General features: G+C 36.8%; 1 protein-coding gene across 2 annotated transcripts in view; it reads left to right on the plus strand.

Annotated features, from left to right (window-relative positions):
• Window positions 1–21,854, plus strand: part of pdzd2 (PDZ domain containing 2) — a 92,703-nt gene that overhangs the window by 41,075 nt on the left and 29,774 nt on the right. For both annotated transcript variants that reach the window (XM_067438403.1, XM_067438404.1), the window contains 2 exons: window positions 9,370–9,862; window positions 16,853–16,998. In XM_067438403.1, the coding sequence (XP_067294504.1) occupies window positions 9,370–9,862; window positions 16,853–16,998 (639 nt within the window). The remainder of the gene's footprint in view (window positions 1–9,369; window positions 9,863–16,852; window positions 16,999–21,854) is intronic.

Consider the following 21,854-nt stretch of genomic DNA (forward strand, 5'->3'; position numbering starts at 1 on the left):
TAAGGTAAGATTTTTTTGTTGTTGATTTATTGGGCCCTTGATACACTCAAAAACTCTTGAAACTTTGCACAAGTTGACATAAGGGGCTGGGCTCCGTGGAGCACCGTTTTAAATTATTGTATTCGAGGGGCTCTGTAGCACACCCCTTTTCACTTACAGTAACCAAACTTAATGTGGACTAATAACTTTCATGCTCATAGTCATACATTAACCCAACAGAAAGTATGCTATTGTGGGTTGTTTGAAAAATGCATGCTCTAGAATTTTATTTACTCCTCCTAGGAGATTCATCCGATCGCCACTAAACTCGGTCAGTATAAAGTCAAGACTTTGGGGAAATTGCGAGCAGATATCTCGAATGGTTTGGCCATGGCCTTTGGATAATTTATGGCCAAATTTATAGAGATAAAAGAGAAACAGGAAGTGTGTTAAAAGGTCTGCATAAATTGACTGATTTTGATGAAATGACACTTGTTTAATAATTGGGTTAATTAAGGCAAAACATGGCAGGTGAAAACATCGTTTTTTCATGCAGCGGTCAATTTTGAGATTTTGGGCCTGTTTGCTCCCTTAACATGTAAGCTTTCATGTCAAAATAAAAAAATATTTGTTGAAATTGTACATTAATGTGGTTTATTCACTATATTTTGTCAACTTGTGCATTTAGAGTTCTACCCGAAATCATCAAAAGTTATTCTAACGAAAATCACATCTGATTGGCCAATGTGAATTTCACACTACGTCATACGTCGCCACTTCCTTGTGTATTCTCTGCCTGAGAGAAAATGCAGACAACACAGAAATAAGCTCAGAAAGGAAAGGACAAAGTAGCAAGAGATGATAAAAAGAAAGTAAACAACAATAGATTGGATGACGAAACCCTGTCAGAATTAGATTCAAATAGTTATATATGGACATGCAGCAAACAGGGACAGTTTTTTTGTGCTGTTTTTGTGAATATGAGGTTTGTTAAGGTAGTTCTCTTCCGCATAAGGCTTTTGCAATTAATCATTTATTAATTTATTAATTTACATGTGTTTTAAATGTTATACACTTAAATGATGTAAATTAAGTGAATATATATTTTGTTTTTAGGTTGGGGGAAATTTATGCAATGATACAATACAAAACTTTAAAGGCCATTTTCTCAAAATGAGTTTTTTCCTCACACTCAGAGTTAGATATTTCCACTTCAGTAGCATCTACAAGCACTGTGAAGGCTTTTACAGAGGGATTTGTTGATATATAATTCCTATCTTGAGTTATAGGACTTTTTACTCCAAAAATATGGCGAAAATTGATTTTCAGGCAAGGCTATTGTCAGTATTCTATAAGTTACTAAAGCACAAAATAAGATATCCAGAATCCCCTCTGTAAAAGCCCTCTCATCTAATATGTCAACAAATAGAATCAATAATTTTGAGCCTGGTATTTTCCAATTTCCATATTTTGTTTTTGGAAATATATGCAAATGAGGATATATTTAAGTTATGAAAGGCCTCATTTGCATTTTAAAACATTATTTTATACAAAACTTGTGATACATTTTTTTCCTGTATGTTTATGCCAGTAATAAACTCAAAAACGTTTCATATTGATATCTTGTAATTTAAAAAAAATTCCCTATTCACCTGTAGTGTCTCCCCTTAAAATATAAAAATACCTTAAGAAAAATACTTTTTAACTGAAAATGATAACTGATTTGAAAGTGATTTACCATGTGACATGAAATTCATCAAAATTTTTAATGATCTCACGAATGTGGCTGCTGGGTTCACAGTCATAGTGGCACCAGATGCCTGCAGTAAATGTGGCATATTGAAATTAATTTGACATAGTTCTTACATTTACGCTTAAATGCACATTGCCTGCCAAATACAGTTGCCATAAAAAACACTGGGGTCATTGTGGCACTGGGGGTTGTGCCCATCATCACTGCTTGCAGCTACAATCCTATTTTTATTACCATGTGTCTTGTTTATTTATTTATTTATTTATTTGTGTTCACTGAAAGCTTCATTACCAAAAAAAAAACTAAACAAACTAAAAACAGCACAAATGGCGATAAAGCTCTTTGTAATTCTGATTCTGATCAGGGTTCTCAGCATTCCTCTTGTACCCCTGTTAATCCAATGTCATAATGTGACAAATATCTTACACCTAACCCTCAGTGGTATTTCTGTGCAAGTCGTTATGGTTATGACAAATAGGGTGGAAAACTATATCTTAATCAAACTCAAGAAATGGAATTTCCTTACTTGCCCTGTCACAGTATCAGTTTATTCTTGTGAGTATGCAGGATCTGTTGCAACATATGATATCCATGTGCAAACTTTTATGCACATATGTAGTCTCTTGGCTCAAAGCCATGGGAAAAGACTTTCCAGGAGGTTTTAGCTGTGGATATAAATGAGCGTCTACTCAACCTGACATCTGCATTTACGATGCAATAATCCACGCATAGGCGCCACTTTGAGGAGTGTGATGAATCCAAAATTTTAGAAAAGCAAAACGTAGTGCTTTGGAAGGAGACATTTTTCAGAATTATTTAGCCAATTCTGCATGGGAAAGGTCTTGGGCGTCCCCCACTCAACGATAACAAATCATTTCACATTGCTCAGAGAAATGCAGGCTTCAAGACCATTTCAGCCAATCCGTGTTGGTCACCGTTCTGCTTAAATTGTGTTTGGCTGAAATAGATGGATTTCCCTACTGCAGCTGTGGTTTAGACTGAAAGAGGCAATGCAGGCCTGTTGCTGGGTTTTTCTGAGACCCATTAGCTTTTACAGCAGCTTAAATTCCTTGTCTTTGTGCCAGAGCTGAGATCATAGCTTGTTTTTCTTCTTATTTGGTCTTTATCAGATGCTGATTTGCATGACGGGTCTTTAGAATGGCAGGTTTTTATCTAATATTTCAAAGTCGTTTCTCTCAGGTGTAATAAGGAATGCTTTGCTTCGGTGGGACGCTGATGTGGCCGATCGCATGACAGCGCTCCATTAGTGCATGGCACACACCTGCTGAGATAGCAAAGCATGGGTACAAGGCTGAACGAAAATGTGCATCCATGTTCCTTTTTCCCTTCGTTACCTCCCCTGATAACTTTTTAGTTTCCTGCATTTTGCTCTGTGGTTGACATCCATCACACAGTGGCTCAGAGATTCAGATGGTAGTTGGCTTAATGTTTGATCAGTGGCCTGAATGAAAGGAGTTTATGGCTTTTGATTGATATGAGGCTGCTGAGTGCAATTACAGGGTCTTGTTATATCACTTTATTGTGTGGTAATGTAATGTTTACGTTGCCCTTTACTCATGATCCCGCATGTGTGGGTTGGCAAAGCATGAGTTGAACAGTCAAGATTAAGTAATGACATGGACTGAACCTACATCATGACATCACATTCATGAATCACATTTAGAACCACAGACTCGCTCTGCAGACTTAAAGGATTAGTTCATTTCAAAAGGAAAATTTCCTGATATTTTACTCACCCCCATCTCACCCAAGATGTTCATGTCTTTCTTCGGTCGAAAAGAAATTAAGTTTTTTTAGGAAAACATTATTGGATTTTTTTTCACATAATGGTTTTCAATTGTAACCAACTGGTTGAAGGTCCAAATCAATGCAGTTTCAAAGCGATTCAAAGAATTTCAGAGAATCTGCAAGATACCAGAAAAAAATTGTTAAAATGAATATACCTTTTAACCTAAATTGCATCTTGCGCTGCTCTGCGACGTGCTAATGATTGCACAATCACATCGAAAATGTCACACTAGACGTAGGCAGAAGTACCGCCCCAGTGCTTATAAAGTGCACATGCGAAGACTAATACAAAAGCCCTTTAGTGAGACTAAAAAAAAGAAAAAGGTAAAGGTAAAACAATGTTGGACGATTTTGAAGTTGAAGAAGGAGTTTTTTTTGGTAAAGGCCGTTTGTATTTGTCTTCGCACATTCGCTTGGGGTGGTACTTCTGTTTACGCCTAGCGTGGAGTTTTTGACGTGATTGCGCAATCACTAATCACTAACAGTGCAAGATGAGCAATTTAGGTTAAGAACTATATTCTTTTTTTGTTGTTGAAAATGACAGATGGTTTTGCTAGTTTTTGCTACTATTCCTCATCTGGGATCACTCAGAGCCTCTGAAGCCCTTCAAAGTGCTTTAAAACTGCATTGATCTGGACCTTCCAGCAGTTGTGAGTAAAATATCAGAAGATTAACTAATTATGAATTAGTTTAACTATTTGAAATGAACTAATCCTTTAAGAAACGTTTTCCCTTTCATTAAAGGGAAAGTTCACACAAAAATGAAAATGATTTACCTGTATGTTGGTCCAAACTCCCTTGACATTTTTCTGTGACACACCAAGTGTGACATTTTGAAGTGAAGAATATCTTGACTGTTTTTTTTTCTTTCTGCTATCTATTGAAAGTCAAGTCTGCTCATAAATCTTCTGAAGCCATACAATATAGCCAAAATTTAGATTATTTACTAAGGAAGTTCTTTGCTTTAGCTCACAAATCCTATATGGCATGTCAGGTTATATTTTAGTTTGTTTCTTCACACCTATTATTCAGTTTGGTCCTTTGGAATGACATGATGATGAATAGAGGATGATGGGATTTTCAATTTTTAGTTGAACTGTAAGTCTGCATTAATTGAATTCACCCTATCTATTTTCTAAATGCATGCTATTGGTCTCATTGTTAAGATTTGTTAACCATTAGTCACTACTTCCATTTTATACACCACTTCCATCTTTAGACTTAAAATATTAAAGACAACAAACATATTTTTCTTCTCTATTGGCAAAATGTACAGTTAGGTGTTGGGACATACATGCCAGTTGTCCAAAGGTTATCTGGAAATCTGTCGTTTTTCAGGGTTTATGGGCTAAGATAATGGCGTTTTAGCACACAATGTGTTTTTTACACAGCCCATCCAGACGATGTGTCATCTATCTGCATAATTTGGAGTGCAGTGTAACTTTTCCAGTCTGCCATTAGGATTGGGAGCATCACTAAAATCTAGGAAAGCAGATTTGTATTTTACATGTGACAGATTTGTGCCAAGATAGATCCAGAGTTATGTCGAGATATTCTCTCCTTTTTCCGTTGAATTTCATGTGGGTTGATTTTTGTCTCAAGTCCCACGATATTACAAACTTTGTTCTTATCGAAAAGGAAAACAGATCATGACAGAAATAGGTCAGACACTTTTCATTATCAGCAAGATGACTGAGGGAAAGAGACGCTACAAAAAAGGAATACTAAAAAGAAAGAAAAGTCCGTTCTCTCCCACTGAACAAAAAAAATACGAGACCACAGCTGCTGTCAAACCAACAAATTCCACAGATGTGCTTTCTTACCTTAAAACGTCTGAACCTTACAAGCAAGCACGCTGTCAAATACTGCGTAAATACTCTGCCTCAATCTTCACCGACTTGTCATTTCCTGAAAATTCCTCACTTTGTTGTATTTCTAACTTGCAGTACTTTCAGTCCTTTCAGTTCTTTCAGCAGGTTTTAGTTCCAGGAGATCTGATGTGAGTGAATTTGCATACCTCATTGATCCTGATCTCCAGAGAGGATCAGACCTGAAGCTATCATGCATGTTGTTTATTTGAAAACGGCTCTTGCTTATCTTGATGATAAATTCATTTGGTATGTTTGCACGTCCAGGCTCTGTAATCATCTAAACAACAGACTCTGTTGACCTCGCTCTGTCATTAACAGCTGGCCAGAGTGAAGAACGCATCATTTTGACCGATGATTTGAGCTGAAACTATACATAACTACCACTTTAAGTGAGGTATGTCATGAAACATACATTCTTCAAAGGGGTGAATGACTGTAGCATATACTGTAGCATGTTATTTTACTGATGACACGGGCCTGGATAATAATGCAAACAATCAAACATGATTAAAGACTGTCATTAGAATCATTTTTACTATTCCTTTATGTTTAAAGCCTAGTACACACTGTAAGATTTTAGACCCGATCTTCACTCACAGACAAAAGTCGAAATCATTGGCAAAACGGTGCTCGTTCACGCGAGAGACAATCATGCAGTGTGAATTTTCAAAGACGCGATATGAGAGAACTGCAGACGAGTCGCCGGTGCCTGTGAGATTTTTGGCATGATAAATATCTGGATTAAAAATTCTGCTGTGTGAAATGTGTTTGTTGATGACATACAGCCAATGAGAGAGCAAGATACAGAGCAGCGGGAAGTTTGGAGAGGAGTTATAGACCAGAATATCATTATTTGAATAGATGTATTTACAATTATATCAAACAGAAACAAAGCACACATATTTGCTTGACCAGCCGCAACAGCAACACTGCAAAATTGTTATTTACACCCAACTCTCTTTGCAGAACAATCCTTGCTCCCCACGTCTCCCCAATCATTTCCTCCTCCATAATCTGTTTTTCCTTTTCTCCTTTTTGCTGCAAATCAGCGCACGGACATTTTGGATCGCAAGCTTCTTGCGGGCTATCGTTTTTGAAAACAATTCCAGTCTCGCGTACGCGTGAGACGTTCCTTATCACTTCTCGCGTGTGTTTGGTTGTGAAGGAGACCAGGCAGAGTTGTCGGCAATTTGTCCTATTGTAAAGTCATGCGCTGTGAAACCCCGTCACCAATCCAATGCAGTGTGAACACAGCAGCGACCGAATGCTATCCCAGATAGTCATGCAGTGTGAAAAGAGCTGATATCTGAGGATGCAGTTCAGTGTGAACATGGCATACATATATGGGTGTTGAGCCTGAATATAGGCCTACTGCTGTTGATGCAATTGGTCAAATTGAAATCAGATTTTTATTGGTATTACATTCATGGTCTCTTTTCTCTAGAACACCTCTCTCTTTCGGTTCTTTTCATTCGTATCCCTTCTATTGTCTGGCTTGCCGTTTAGGGGATGTAAGCAAATGCTTTGTTGGTGTGTTACATCAGCAATGTCAGTATGGCTAGTCAGGGGCACATTGTCATAGAAAGTCCACCCCGCCATGCCTTTGTACAGCTGGAAGCTAGGAAAACTGGGGAAACATATCACTCAGCCACAGTTAATAAGACCTGTGTGTGCGCCACACGTGTATGTAGTGGTACCATATTATTGAAGGACACTGCTCATTCATTTGACCTTAGGACTCTAACATCAGTTAAACTCAAGGTTTGTGTGCTCTTTTGACCTATTATATTTCTTGAGAGTAGATGGTTGTTCTGAAGTTTGTCTACATCTTTATTTGGCCTGTTTTAATACATTAATAGGATAGTTCACCCGCAAATTAAATTCTGTCATCATTTATTTACTGCCGAGTTGTTCCAAATCTGTATGCCTTTCTTCTGTGGAACATAAAAAGATGATTTCCTTTTTATGGACATTTCCTTAAATGTCTTCTTTTGTGCTCCACAGAAGATAGAAAGTATTGAGGAAAAACATGAGAGGTGAGCAAATGATGACAGAATCTTTATTATTGGGCAAACTATACTTTAAGGATATTAGAATAAGAGAAGCGTTTAAAAGCATTATTCAAGATATTCAAATACTTCATGCTTTGAGGTCACCTTTTAAATTACATCATTAAAACCAAACTTTGCAAAACAAGAAGCACAAATGATTACCTATGATAATTTTAACTTGTTAATGTATAATGACGTTTCAAGTCTCAACCAGCTGAGATTGTCAAAAATGTTACAGCTAAATATGTCAATCTAAGCACTCTTTATGAGAATCATGTGAGAGAAGAGCTAAAATGGAGGTCATATATGATAAAAAGTGTTTGTTAAAGTGTTTTCTACAGCTAGCAGTTAAACTTCTAGTTTGCATCAGATAACACGGAGTGTCCTAGGACATGTCCCTGAGGTGCTGAATATCAGTTTCGTCTGTCATATATCTGTCTTTGGACTTGTCTAGACATGGCGTAAAACATGCTCTGTGCTTTTTATTTATATCAGTGCCCTTCCTTATTTCAAAAACTCCAGATAATCCCATAACCATTAATTATGACATATTTAGAAGCTCCTTTGTTTGCTCTCTGAATTACACATTTTGAAGGCATAGTACACACACACACACACACACACACACACACACACACACACACACACACACACACACACACACACACACACACACACACACACACACACACACAGACACACACACACACGTAGTGTTTCCATGTTTTATGGGGACATTCCATAGGCGTAATGTATTTTATACCATACAAACGGTATTTTCTATCCCCCTACACTGCCCCTGCCCCTAAACCTTCCCTTCTTTCTTTTTCTCTTCCTCATGTTATTCTAAACTTGCATGATTTTATTATATGACCCTATTTATGATATCAAAAATACAGTAAAAACTAGCCTGACAAGCCAGACCCACATCAAGATGAAGTTGGGTCTGGGAACACCGTTGGAAGGGCTTAATCCGCGGCGCGGGATGAATGGTTGTCTGTCAGAGTCCCTCTGCACGCAATAGGATAGCGCTACAATCAACCAGAGCAACGAAGATGGTGAAGCTAGTTGACAGATTAAACTTTTGCCGTATCCGGTCGGATACACATCTTCCTTTTTTAAGAATGACTTTGGTGCTGTTCTTTCGTTCTTTTCTCATACAAAAGCTTAACTCCATGTCTTCCAGAGTTGCAGCCAAAGGCGTTTCGAAAGACAGCTGTTCTCCTGGCTCTTTGTTTTCAAGTAGCAAGCGGATCTGTCACAACTCTGCCGTCATTATGTTAAGCCTGCCCCACCGACTCTAAACATGATGTGATTGGCCTGACCAGAGTTGGGTTTTTCCAGCTTGCAAGCCAACGGAGAGTTGCTAGATTTCTAAGTTAAAAAAAATAAGTAAAAACAGTAATGTTGTGAAATATTATTACAGTTTAAAATAACTCTTTTCTATCTGAATATATTTGAAAATGTAAAAACTAAATATTCAGCAGCCATTACTTTGCACCGAGAAGAGCTACAGTGAATGTCAACAATTAAGGCTTCTGAAGATTTGGAATAAAGTGCAAAGTTGTTTTGACAACTTTTTAATTATTATTATTATTATTTTTATTTGCAGCCCCAGTTTTCATTTGCTTTCATTACATGTAAAAGACTGAACAAGTTATAAAAAATATTTTTTTTTAAATCACTTTTGGTGTTCTACAAAAGAAAATGGGTCATTTGGGTGTGATCTGTATTTGACATGTGTATTTAATGCGATTTGTACATTTTTGATTTGATGGATAGCTCTGTAATCCCTAGTAATGGTGTGAGAAAATGTGTTTATTTTGTTACCAAACGGGTTTATTTACATTGTGATCAACATGTGTTTTAGCAGTTTGTTCATTTATTTTCTCTTATTCCTCCACAGTTACTTGGCGGACCAGTGCTGGAATGGAGGCTCCATCTACCTGATCATGTTGCGAAGAATCAAACGCAAAGCTCCTCTCCCTCCATGCAATGGCAGCAGTGGGGGCAACTGCGTGGACGCCTCTAAAGAGCCCCGGCGCAATGCCTCCGACGAGCCTGTAGGCAGCCCCACACAAAATGGGCAGAACGGAAAACGAACCCGCAAATTTGGCGTCATTTCCCGCTCCTCGTTCACTCGGGACAGCAAAGACAGTAAAGACAGCCGGGACTTTGAGCATGAGAATGGCTATAGCTCCATGGAGGCAGAGGTCACGTCCCCGGAGAGCAGCACCCCTCAGGACACACCGACCGATGATAGTCCGGTCATTGGCTCCTCAGAGGTGATATTCAGTCACTTGAAGGTGGGGAGCACGGCCACCCTACCCAGCCGATTCCACTCACGCCTGTCTGAAAGCTACAAAACGGAGTCAATAAGCAGTGAACCTTCCTGTCAGGTAAGAAAATAAAACTGTTGTTTTAATATAAGTCCTGAATTGAATGAATGCATGAATCCACTAGGGCTTAGAAAAAATATTATAGAAATATTAAATGTTATACAATTATAAAATATATACATAAATATTCTTTATTATAAAACCATTGTATATATTATAAAATAGTCTCTTATAAAATGGTCCATATTATAATACATTCTCTATTATAAAGCCAGGCTGTCTGAAGTCTGTTGTGCCTGAAGAAAAGTTACACAGATTATGGCCATAAACTATCAGCCTAAAAATGTGCTAAAATAACAAGCAAACAAACAGAAAAGAGGGCACTTTAAATTTTCGGAAACGCCCTTTAAGTGCGCAAATTCAACCATTTGCCAGTGACTTTGCTTTGAGGATGAATGACGAGTTGGTTGATGCTCATCATGTAATTAGAAGTTTGGACCCCACAGTGCGGCTAACTGCATATGTTTCTGATTTGATTCTCCATTGGGACTGCTAGTGTTCTTTGGAGCATTTACTGTATGTCTTGTGACCTTAAACTGAGTGGCTCCCTCAAAATAACCATAAGGGTTCCTCTAGATGTAACCATGTGCCCGTGGTTAGAAGAACTGCTTGGAGGGATCATCCCAAAAAGCTGTGTGTGTCTGATTTTGAACAATCACACAGGATTTCCATGAGATTCTACAACAAGCCATTTTCGGAAAGCCACATGAAAGGCAACAGACTGAATCAATATGCTTAATTGTATAACTGTCCTTAACGTAGATTTAAAATTATATTTAAAAAAATGCAGATTTAGCAAATAAATGCTCTTTGAAGGGATTGAGGTGGGTTATATATTTTAATATATAATATTAATATATTGGTACCATGTTCAATATATTGGTACCATGTTGGTTTTTGGCAGAATATTATAGTTTATTTAAAAACATTGGTACTGTTGTTATTGGATATTTAACTGTGCATAATCATTTCTGCTATTTTTAAATTTAGAATGAAACAAATGAAGCTTTTAGTAAATCTCAAAATGAATAACTATTTTCATACTTTATTATGTTATAATGACTAAATTAATGGTAATTGATTTTCCATAAATTTAGATGTTTTTATTTTGACAAAATGAATCAAGAACTATATTAACATTTTTGGTATTTGCCAGAATTTAATAATAAGGTGCATCCTTATTATTAAAGTAAAATATTATTTAATATGACTAAATCAACCAGACTACATTAGGTTACATAATTTAAAGTTGATATTTTTTTAAGTTGAATTTAGGTAGAACTAGCATTTTGAGAGAAAATCTGCACATTTTCACTATTTTCAGTGTATTATTTAAATCGTTAGAATTGTGTTATTTAATAACAGTTTTACAAGCGAATGAAAATTCATTTTAAAGTTGACAATAACTCATTGAGCCACTGAAATTAGTCAGCTTATCTTGGAGCAATGTAATATCTTAACCAGAATGTGTATGACACCATTATGTTGCTTCTCACCAACCACAATATCAAAGAATTAGTCTTAGTGTTTTATCGGAAGAATCTTTGTAGTTGTATACACACTGATGACTAATCAGTTATGACTGACTTCACAACCCAGTTGACAGGAATCATAATCTATGTGTAACATAAATTACATTTAATGGACATGTTCCTTCTCACATACACTTTTCCCAAATATAAATAAAAATAAAATAAATGTCCTATACATGAAGTGAGGTTACCATGCGAGTAATTAGTAGCATTAATGTGTCTGCAAGCGTGTTGCGTAGGAACATGTCAGAGGGAGGATGTGCAAGCTCATTTTGACAGTGAGAAGGAAAAGCGTGAGAACGTGAGAAGCGAGGCAGCAGACCATCTCAGTGAGATATCTCGTGTCGGTGATTCACCCCGCCAACAGGCTTTCCTTGAAAACATGCCCCTCTTCTAGACAGGTTTCAAAGGAAATGTGAACAAGTGGCAGCATGTTTGTATTTCAGAGGTTTGTGCTAACCCAACTGTCATGTTGGGAAGGAGTGTTAAAGGTGAAGAATGTATCTGCACCACAAGAGGCACCGAGCAGAATTGCAAAAATAATGAGCTCTTCCAAGAAGGTTAATCTACCTCTAGCACCATCTATCTAGGCCAGTGTTTCCCAACCTTTTTTCAGTCATGGCACCCTTTGAAAATTTTCTAAATTTTGTGGCACCCCTCGCACACGTTATGCTAGGGGTGTAACTGTACAAATAAAAATAAAGAAAATAAGAACAAATAACTTAAATACATGCAGCAGCACACATAAATACTATTAAGCAAAGATACTAATAAAATAAACAATGATTTTCAGGTTTTTCAGGTAGGCCTAACATTAGTTTTTAGGTAGAGAAATTGAATAAAGTAATCAAATGTAAAATAACTGCATATTTAACTGTTTAAATTAAAAATGAATCCTTATTAAATGTACAAAAGCTATTCAATCAAGAGCAGTGAGTGATGTATTTATCTTTTGTTTGACATTAAGCAGACAGCAGTAAAGGCTACTGCCCCTTTAAGACCTAATACACGTATGCGTCATCTTTCTCGACTGTATAAAGTTCAGTTAATGCATATAAAGACTATGTCTGCTTGAAAACTCTTCAAGATGGACATGTTGACATACTTTTTGTGTGAGTTTATCCGTTCAAGCGCAAGACTTGAAAGAGGACTCAATATTTGCGTGTGCACGCTCTCGGATGAGGGCACAGAGATGAATCGTCTTACAGCGCGCGACTTCTCATTCTCGTCTTCTGGCTTTACACGCGGGTGATGATGGAGAAAATGACGTATTCAAACATATTTTCAAGTTACAACCCATATTAAAGATGCATCATCAGATGTGAGATGAAATCGGTGTGCAAGTGCGTGCCGGCACATTTTACACGGCACCCCTGCTCACGTCAGACGGCACCCCGGTTGAGAAACACTGATCTAGGCTTTATTGCGACATACTGTTCAAAGTTTGGGTCAGTAGGATTGTTTTTATGCTTTTAAAGTCCCCCTGTGGTGAAAATGAAGTTTTTAATTCATGTCTAGACAAGTCAACAACACCATTGCTAAGTATTTTCTCCTTAAAAGACTAGCAAAGACAGTCTCAAAAACACGTTTTGAAATCGCTGGTGTTTCTTAAATCACAAACTACTTTTTGGATAAAAACTACTTTTATCCAATCATGTCAATGTGCGTGCAGGCTTTAGCATATCATTAAGGGGATAGTTTATTTACCTAACAATTCTGTCATCATTTAGTCACGCTCAAGTCGTTTCAAACCTGTATTAATTTATTTCGGCAGCCATTGACTACCATAGTGGGGGAAACAAATATGGTAGTCAATGGCTGCTGAGATATGCTTGGTTACAAACATTTCTTTCTTCAGCTGAACACAAGGGAAGATATTTTGAAGAATGTCAGTAACCAAACAGTTAACTGGAGCCATTGACTTCCATAGTATTTTTTTTCTACTATGGAAGTCAATGGCTCCAGTTAATTTGCATATTCACGGTATCGTATCTACTAAATGAAGCAAGGGTGTAGTTACATTCAAGCTATTTAAAGGCATGAAGATTTTTTTTTTCACAGGAAAACATTTTTAAATGTGAAATTTTGCTGCTCAACGATGAGTTTTAAAGGATAAAATGATTGACTACCGGGGGACTTTAAAGGAAGTGCTCAGCAATATTGTATTTATTTGATCAAAAATACAGCAAAACAGTAATATTGTAAAAATATTATTACAATCTCAAATAACTGTTTTCTATTTTTATATTTTCTATATAAAATATTTTCTATTTTATATATTCTATATATATAGTAATTTATTCCTGTGATGGCAAAGCTGAATTTTCAGCATCATTACTCCAGTCATCAGTGTCACATGATCCTTCAGAAATCATTCTAATATGATCTGATTTGGTGCTCAAGAAATATTTCTTCTTCTTCTTCTTCTTCTTCTTCTTCTTCTTCTTCTTCTTCTTCTTCTTCTTCTTCTTCTTCTTCTTCTTCTTCTTCTTCTTCTTCTTCTTCTTCTTCTTCTTCTTCTTCTTCTTCTTCTTATTATTATTATTATTATTATCAATGTTGAAAACAGTCAATGACAATGGCATTTTTTTCAGGATTCTTTGATGAATAGCAAGCACAAATAAACATCATTTATTTAAAATGGAAATATTTTGCAACAATGTAAAAGTCTTTACTATATATATATATATGTATATGTATATATATATATGTATATGTATATGTATATGTATATGTATATATATATATACACACACACACACACACACACACACACACACACACACACACACACACACACACACACACACACACACACACACACACACACACACACACACACACACACACACACACACACTCACCTAAAGGATTATTAGGAAAACCTGTTCAATTTCTCATTAATGCAATTATCTAATCAACCAATCACATGGCAGTTGCTTCAATGCATTTAGGGGTGTGGACCTGGTCAAGACAATCTCCTGAACTCTAAACTGAATGTCAGAATGGGAAAGAAAGGTGATTTAAGCAATTTTGAGCGTGGCACGGTTGTTGGTGCCACACGGGCCGGTCTGAGTATTTCACAATCTGCTCAGTTACTGGGATTTTCACGCACAACCATTTCTAGGATTTGGAAAGAATGGTGTGAAAAGGGAAAAACACCCAGTATGCGGCAGTCCTGTGGGAGAAAATGCCTTGTTGATGCTAGAGGTCAGAGGAGAATGGGCCGAGCGATTCAAGCTGATAGAAGAGCAACTTATGAGTGAAATAACCACTCGTTACAACCGAGGTATGCAGCAAAGCATTTGTGAAGCCACAACATACACAACCTTGAGGCGGATTGGCAGACCCACCGGGTAAGACCCCACCGGGTATCACTCAGTGCCAATTGGGCAATGCCATGGCCTACCTGAGCATTGTTTCTGACCATGTCCATCCCTTTATGACCACCATGTACCCATCCTCTGATGGCTACTTCCAGCAGGATAATGCACCATGTCACAAAGATATTTACATTTATCCATTTGGTGAAAAGCTCAAATCATTTCAAATTGGTTTCTTAAACATGACAATGAGTTTACTGTACTAAAATGGCCCCCACAGTCACAAGAGCTCAACCCAATAGAGCATCTTTGGGATGTGGTGGAACGGGAGCTTCGTGCCCTGGATGTGCATCCCACAAATCTCCATGTACTGGAAGATGCTGTCCTATCAATATGGGCCAACATTTCTATTTAAATGTTTTTATTGGTATTTAACAAGACCGTACATAGTTATACATTCAATGAAAAATAAGAGATTTGAAAAATAAGACAAATTGTCTCATTATAAACCTCTTTTAGAACCCTCCCACCAGGGGCGTAGCACCAAATTTTGGGCCCTGGGTACAAACCATCTTGCTGGGCCCCCGTACCATGTATGTGTATGTATAGAAAATGGACTTCCCTGCCTTGGGCCCTGGTTACTCAGTACCCTTTATCCCCCCAGTCCCACGCCCCTGCCTCCCACCCCGAATTATACATGCAATATGAAAGCAACAACAACAAAATAAATAAATAATAAATAAATCATAATTATAATAATAATAATAATAAACAAATAGCTAGACATAAATAACTATATGAAAATATACATTCCTCTCTCTAGTATGTGTCTTTCCTCTTTCCAATAAAAGTCAGTTATTGTTTATTAGCGCTAGTATCCGGAGAACCGAGTAATGCTTTTATCTGGTCTAATACAGGTTCCCAAGTCTAATGAAAAGTTTTGAGAAAGCAAAAATCTTAGCTTCTTAAGCTTTATACAGCTAAAGATTTCTTGAATCCACCTGTCATGCGATGGAAGGGTGACATGTTTCCATTTAAGAAGAATGGCTGGGCCAACATTTCTGAAGAATGCTTTCAGCACCTTGTTGAATCAATGCCACATAGATTTAAGGCAGTTCTGAAGGCGAAAGGGGGTCAAACACAGTATTAGTATGGTGTATATATATAGGCGGATTTCCTAACTATTAAAATTGTGTTTGAAAATTCATGGCCTTTTGTGTTAGTGTTACTGTTAGAAAAGCTTTGTGTCAGGCACAATAGCTATAAATGGCGCGGTGTCTGAAATGAATTAATGCATTTGAAGGCTAACTGAAAAAAGAAAAGAAAAAAACACTCTGAATGTCATTACATCATTATATGTAATGGACTTTTAAACCGTATTGTACTTATGAAGTACAGTTAGGAAGTCTGTTTTTCCTACCACTGGAGTTGAGAAACAGGATCAGGTCTATTTAACCCCATAGCTATTTCATTCAAAGGAGAGAATAATAACTTGTTTTTTTAGTTGTTAATAGACAGATAATAGACAAAACTCACAAAAAGTGAATGCAAGAACAGACAGGATGTGAGAACAAAGTGAATAGTCTATTATAAATATAGATTAGCTCTAACGCATCAAATCCAAAATATTGTCACTTAAAATTGTGTTTTGTTATTTGATGAACCTGAATTCATATTTGAATTTGTCATTAATAAACAGTAATATATAAGTGATTGATGAAGTGCAGCTCAGACAGTGAGAGAAGTGTCTCTTGAAACTGTCAGAAACAGGTGCTCTTGAAGTTTCCATTCTTCTGATTTATGGCCTTTCCAAAGGAGGAAATAAGTCTGGATAAAAAATAACAAAACTGGAAAATGCTTGAATTCTTTCACTTACCAAAAAAAAAAAAAAAAAAAACGTATATTAAAGGGATATAAATCATAATCTTTTTTAATATTTGAGGGATATAAATCATAATCTTTCTTAATTTGCGTTTGTTACAGCATAATATAATAACAGTTTGTTATTATTTGTAGTTTTTGTTGCTGCATGAAACGCAACATAAAATGGGAAACACTTTGAGAAATGTAATAATAAAGCACACCTCCTCATTGTTCCATTATATGGATAAATATCTCCCTCTTCTCATCTACAGCCCTGTGAGGGCAGCCGAATCTGGAAGATGCACATGGTGAAGGGTCAAGACGGACTGGGTATCCAGATCACGGGCGGGCGAGGGTCCAAACGCTCTCCTCACGGAATCATCGTGGCCCACGTGGAGGAGGGAGGAGCTACGCAGAGGTAAACGGCTTTCATTAGCAAAGGTTTTTAGTTGCTGCCTTGGCAACAGAAGGTGCTGTGGTGATACTGCTCAATCAACATCTCATACATATGCAAGCGTCAGAGAGTCTTGAGTGCCCTCTGCGATACTCATTTATCTTCAAAGCCATTGTGACACCTTTATATGGATGCACAGAAAATATCTAGTCACGCTGCCATATGCGCGATAATGACCATGTTCACAAAGTATCAGCTTCAGTAGTTGTAGTCGTAGTGTTCTGTTTTGCTTGCATTTGTTTGCTCAGTTTTGCTCTCCTGTTGAGGAGGAACATGCGTAGGACATGCCTACTGACTAATTTAACAATGTGTAGGGGTAGAGAATTATTTATTTTTTTCTTGAGAATTTGCATCTTACATCATGATATTGTGATATTCACCAGCCTAAGAATAGTTAGTCACTTTTAGTTATATTATTTACCGAAAAAAGGGTCAATAGCTATGTTTCCATCCACCTATTTTTAAATTGCATAAAAAAGCCAAAATGTGCATAGATTCTAAAAATTTGCATATACTGCAAAACGGCATAACTGGACTAACCAGTGAACTGGTCTTGTTGCACAGCATCTAAAATGCTGTTTTGGTTTTTGTGAAATGTCGGAGCAAAGTCTGTCGTCAAAGTGGTTTGGTATAATTTCCTCCCAGCATTTTCCACCGAAAGCAAGATAGATGTGTTTCATCTGCACGCTCTGAAATGCAAATAATTTATTATATATGAAATTATGCAACAACTTCCATTGTTCTTAGTAATATTTAGCGTCAGTTTATCAGGGGTGTGTTCCCAAAACCATAGCTGCTAACCTGTTAGCAAATTAGTTTGGTTGGCAATGGGAAATTGCATTGCAACCAACAAAGTTACTGACTTAGTTAGCAACCATGGTTTTTGGAAACACACCCCTGGATGGGACTATTCGGGACTGTTCTCTTCGACTCTCTTCGACTTTATTCACAAATGTTTATTTATGCAATTTTGGATGGAAATATTAATTGTATTTTCGTTTTGTACAATGTACAATGTACAATATATTTAAGTCGGTGTACACTTGATTATTTTACTAAAGCAGAGCCCCAACTAACTCTAATCTATAATACAGAATAACTGAAAATATAATGTAATATAATTAGGGATGTACCAATATTACAATTCTGGCCAATACAATAAGCTGATTATTTAATAACATATAATTTGCAGATATTATTTATTAATGGTGTTATAATAATTTAATAATCTAATGCTACAAGCGTTAGATTATTAAATAGTTAATCTAAATCTAAAAACTTGATAAACATGCTTGTGATTAGCATGCACAATAGCATATTCAATATTTACAGACACTGTTAAATTAAAAATAAATATTGGTATCATATCAGTAATAATGATAACTTTTTTTTAATTGAACATATTGTTCAATTAAACCCCCCCCCCCCCCAAATATTATCATATCTGTGAAATACCATATCACTGTCTCCCTGGTGATTTCCACCTCTAGCGATTTGCGGTATCCTGGGCAATGTAAACAAACAGCTGTCATTTTGCAAAGCTAGACAGAGCCAGCATAGGAATCTAACATGATATATCCCTTGACTTTATACAAACACTTTTTTAATACTGCAGAAATCTTTCCCTCTCAGTCTACATGTGAATTGGGCTTTAAACTGTGTGTTTTAAGCTGTAACACATTGGAGAATTCGCTGACTTGCTTCCCTTTGTGATTCATTAATGCACACTTTGGCAAAGTTTAAAGGAAGCACAACAAACTGATGGTAATGAGCCAAAAACTGAAATTAACCCTTTCTGCCTCAAAATGTTTTGAATTACTCCCCCTAGGTGATGTGCTAACTTAGATAGATAAATAGACGTGTTCAGGGAAAATGAATCCTTGTGTCTTTGCTTTGGGAGCTGAAAAATGAATTGATTATGGATATATAAATTCATGAGTTTTTGCAGATTTGTTGGAACAAACATACACAGCTCCCCCACAGCGCCTACAGTCAGAGCGGGCTATTTTTGGTATGACCAGCACTAGGGTTTATTGTCATAATTTAACAGATCTACAATTCTCTTCCATGCTCCCACACGGTTTTAATGAGGGCCATTTCTGACAAACCCTTAGACGTGAATCATGCATACTGGTCAAACTGGCTGCTCTCCCAAGTTTTTCTTTTTAGTGTGGCAGAAGAGGTGGTCAGATTCAGGACTATCAGTATAGAATGATATGGGTAGTTATGAAGTTTCCTGCTCTTATATAATGGCTAACACTGAGATAACCTCATATTCCTTCATCTGTGACTGAAGCCCTGAGGATTTTGACCAGTGAGAGGCTTTCAGATTTTGAATCTTTTTCTCTTCAATGCACACTGTTCATTGGAATGAAGCCTCAGTTGAGTGGTCAGGCTTGAAGGATCCAAACTTGTCTGAGGACATTTGGAAATGGAGGAACGTAGCAGAGACAGAGATGTCTTTGTGGCACTGTTAATTTTTACAGCAACATTTTACCCATAGTCTTTCAACTAAAATGCCATTTAGTTTTAGTCATATTTTAGTAATCTAAATAGTTTTAGTTTAGTTTTAGTCAACTAAGGCACGGACGGTGAGTGCCTGTCTGCCCGTCTGTGATTAAACCATGATTAGGCCTTAGTTCAATTAGGATTTATAGTTTTTATATATGCCTTAAAGCAGCTCAAATATCCATTTTAGTCTGGGACTAAGCTTAAACCTTGTCTGTGATTTTTAGATTAGATTTTAGGCCTAGCCCACACATACACAGGTAGTTTTTCCTTCTCTGTTTTAAAAAACAATTGCCACAACAAGCACGTGGAAAAAAAATCTCTGTCCACATGAAAATGCAAAAAAATGCTATGATTGGCTGCCTGATTTCTACATGGGTCCATCCACGACAGACAAACCAATGCACTGAGAGTACCATTGGCTTGGTGAAACCCTTCTACAAGTTCCTTTACTTTGGACTCAGAGACAGGTAGCTGAATTAACACAGGGGCAGGGCCTAAGTGGACTGTAATAGCTTCACACACTTGCCTTACTATTTTGTATTATTGCATTCTGGCGCCTCTGTTCTGCAATACAATGAGATAACTGCGCGTGTATCTGTATACATGTGATAAGCGCTGTTAGCAGAGTTATTAAAAGCAATATTTTGTCTACGTCTGCCATTGCATAGACTCGACTCATGTAAAAAAATAAAGAAAAAGATAACGCCGCTCAATCTGACGTCAAACATATGGGAGAACGGTGCACACTTCGTCACAAGCTGAGATCTCCGGTTTCATCATCATTCTAAAAATCTTCCCCTTGGCCAGAGTTTTTCAAAAAAGTAATTCAAAGCTGGTTTCAGTAACCGGATACTGCGTTTGTGTGTGGACGATTTTCAATGAATTTTTCAATGACGATTTTTTTGAAAATACCCGTGTTCATGTGGACAGGGCCTTAGTCGACTAAATCTACATAAGAACAATATAATAAGAACAAATAAATACATTAGAACAAAGAAAAAAATTAAGTAAAAGTTATTTAAGTCAGGTAGGTCTAAATTAAATTAAGTCAAGTATAAAATATTTATATGCATATTCTTACTTGTATAAATCCCTATTAAAGCTACTAAAGTTGTTCAGTCAACACACAGAAAAAAAAGTGCTCCGGTGGCTCTTTAACCCCTTTCCCACCAAAAAAAAACGACAGTTTCAAATCGGTTCTTTGTGTTTCCACAATCAAAGCACCAGCTCCGAGCCAGGAAAAGTGGTTCTTAAGTAGCATCAAAACGTTGCTGGGTTAGAAGTAAGAACCGATTACGTCAGGCGCTGAGGGCTGGGTCAGCAAGATGAACACAAACTTGAGATCCACAATTTTTTAAATAGCAACTAATGGAGCTAAAAGCTGCTGCTCATTTGTAATCACTGTGTATAGAAATTACTGCAAACTGGTGGAAAGGGGGTATTTGAAGTGGTTGAGGTGCTAATAGTACTGCTACTGTATAAAGAACCTGTTAAGCCAGTATGGTTCTTCAGCAGTTCTTGGGGGTGGTTAAGGTGCTAAATAGCACCACTGCATATAAATAACCAGTTAAAGGGATATGTCACTAAAAAATAAAAACGTTATGTTTATCTGCTTACCCCCAGGGCATCCAGTATAGAGTTGTTTCTTTAGTAGAAGATTTTTAACTCCAACCGTTGCAGTCTGTCAGTCGAATAATGCACGTAAATGGTAGCAAAATCAGAGTTGCAAAAACATGCACAGACAAATTTAAATTAAACCCTGCGGCTTGTGACGACACATTGATGTCTTAAGACCCGTAACGATCGGTTTGTGCAAGAAACCGAACAGTATTTATATAATTTTTTACTTCTAATACAGCACTATTTCTAACAGCCTTCTGGTAAGTGAGGTCAATGTACAGTGTACACGATCTGGTGCACTGTAAAAAATATATATATATATATATATATATTGTTGGTTTAACTTAAAGTAAGTAACCTGGTTGCCTTAATTTTGAGTTATTGAAATAAAAATTTGAGTTGATAGAATGATGGAAATTGGTTTAATAAATAGAAACTCAAAATATTATTGAATCTGAACCACATAAAAAATGGGATAAATCATAAAAATAGCACTATTTGGCTGTCATCACAAATAAAACACACAATTGCCCAATATGCTTACTCAATCTTTTAATATTTGAAGAAAGGTTGTCAGTTCTCAAAAATTTTCATTGTATTAACAAAATACAGGTAACTTATTATTTTTTGAATAATTTTTTACCATGTGTAATTTACGCAAGCGACAAAAGTGATCTCTCGCTCATTCC

This window comes from Pseudorasbora parva, chromosome 3, assembly GCF_024679245.1.
Source record: "Pseudorasbora parva isolate DD20220531a chromosome 3, ASM2467924v1, whole genome shotgun sequence".
Classification (NCBI taxonomy): domain Eukaryota; kingdom Metazoa; phylum Chordata; class Actinopteri; order Cypriniformes; family Gobionidae; genus Pseudorasbora; species Pseudorasbora parva.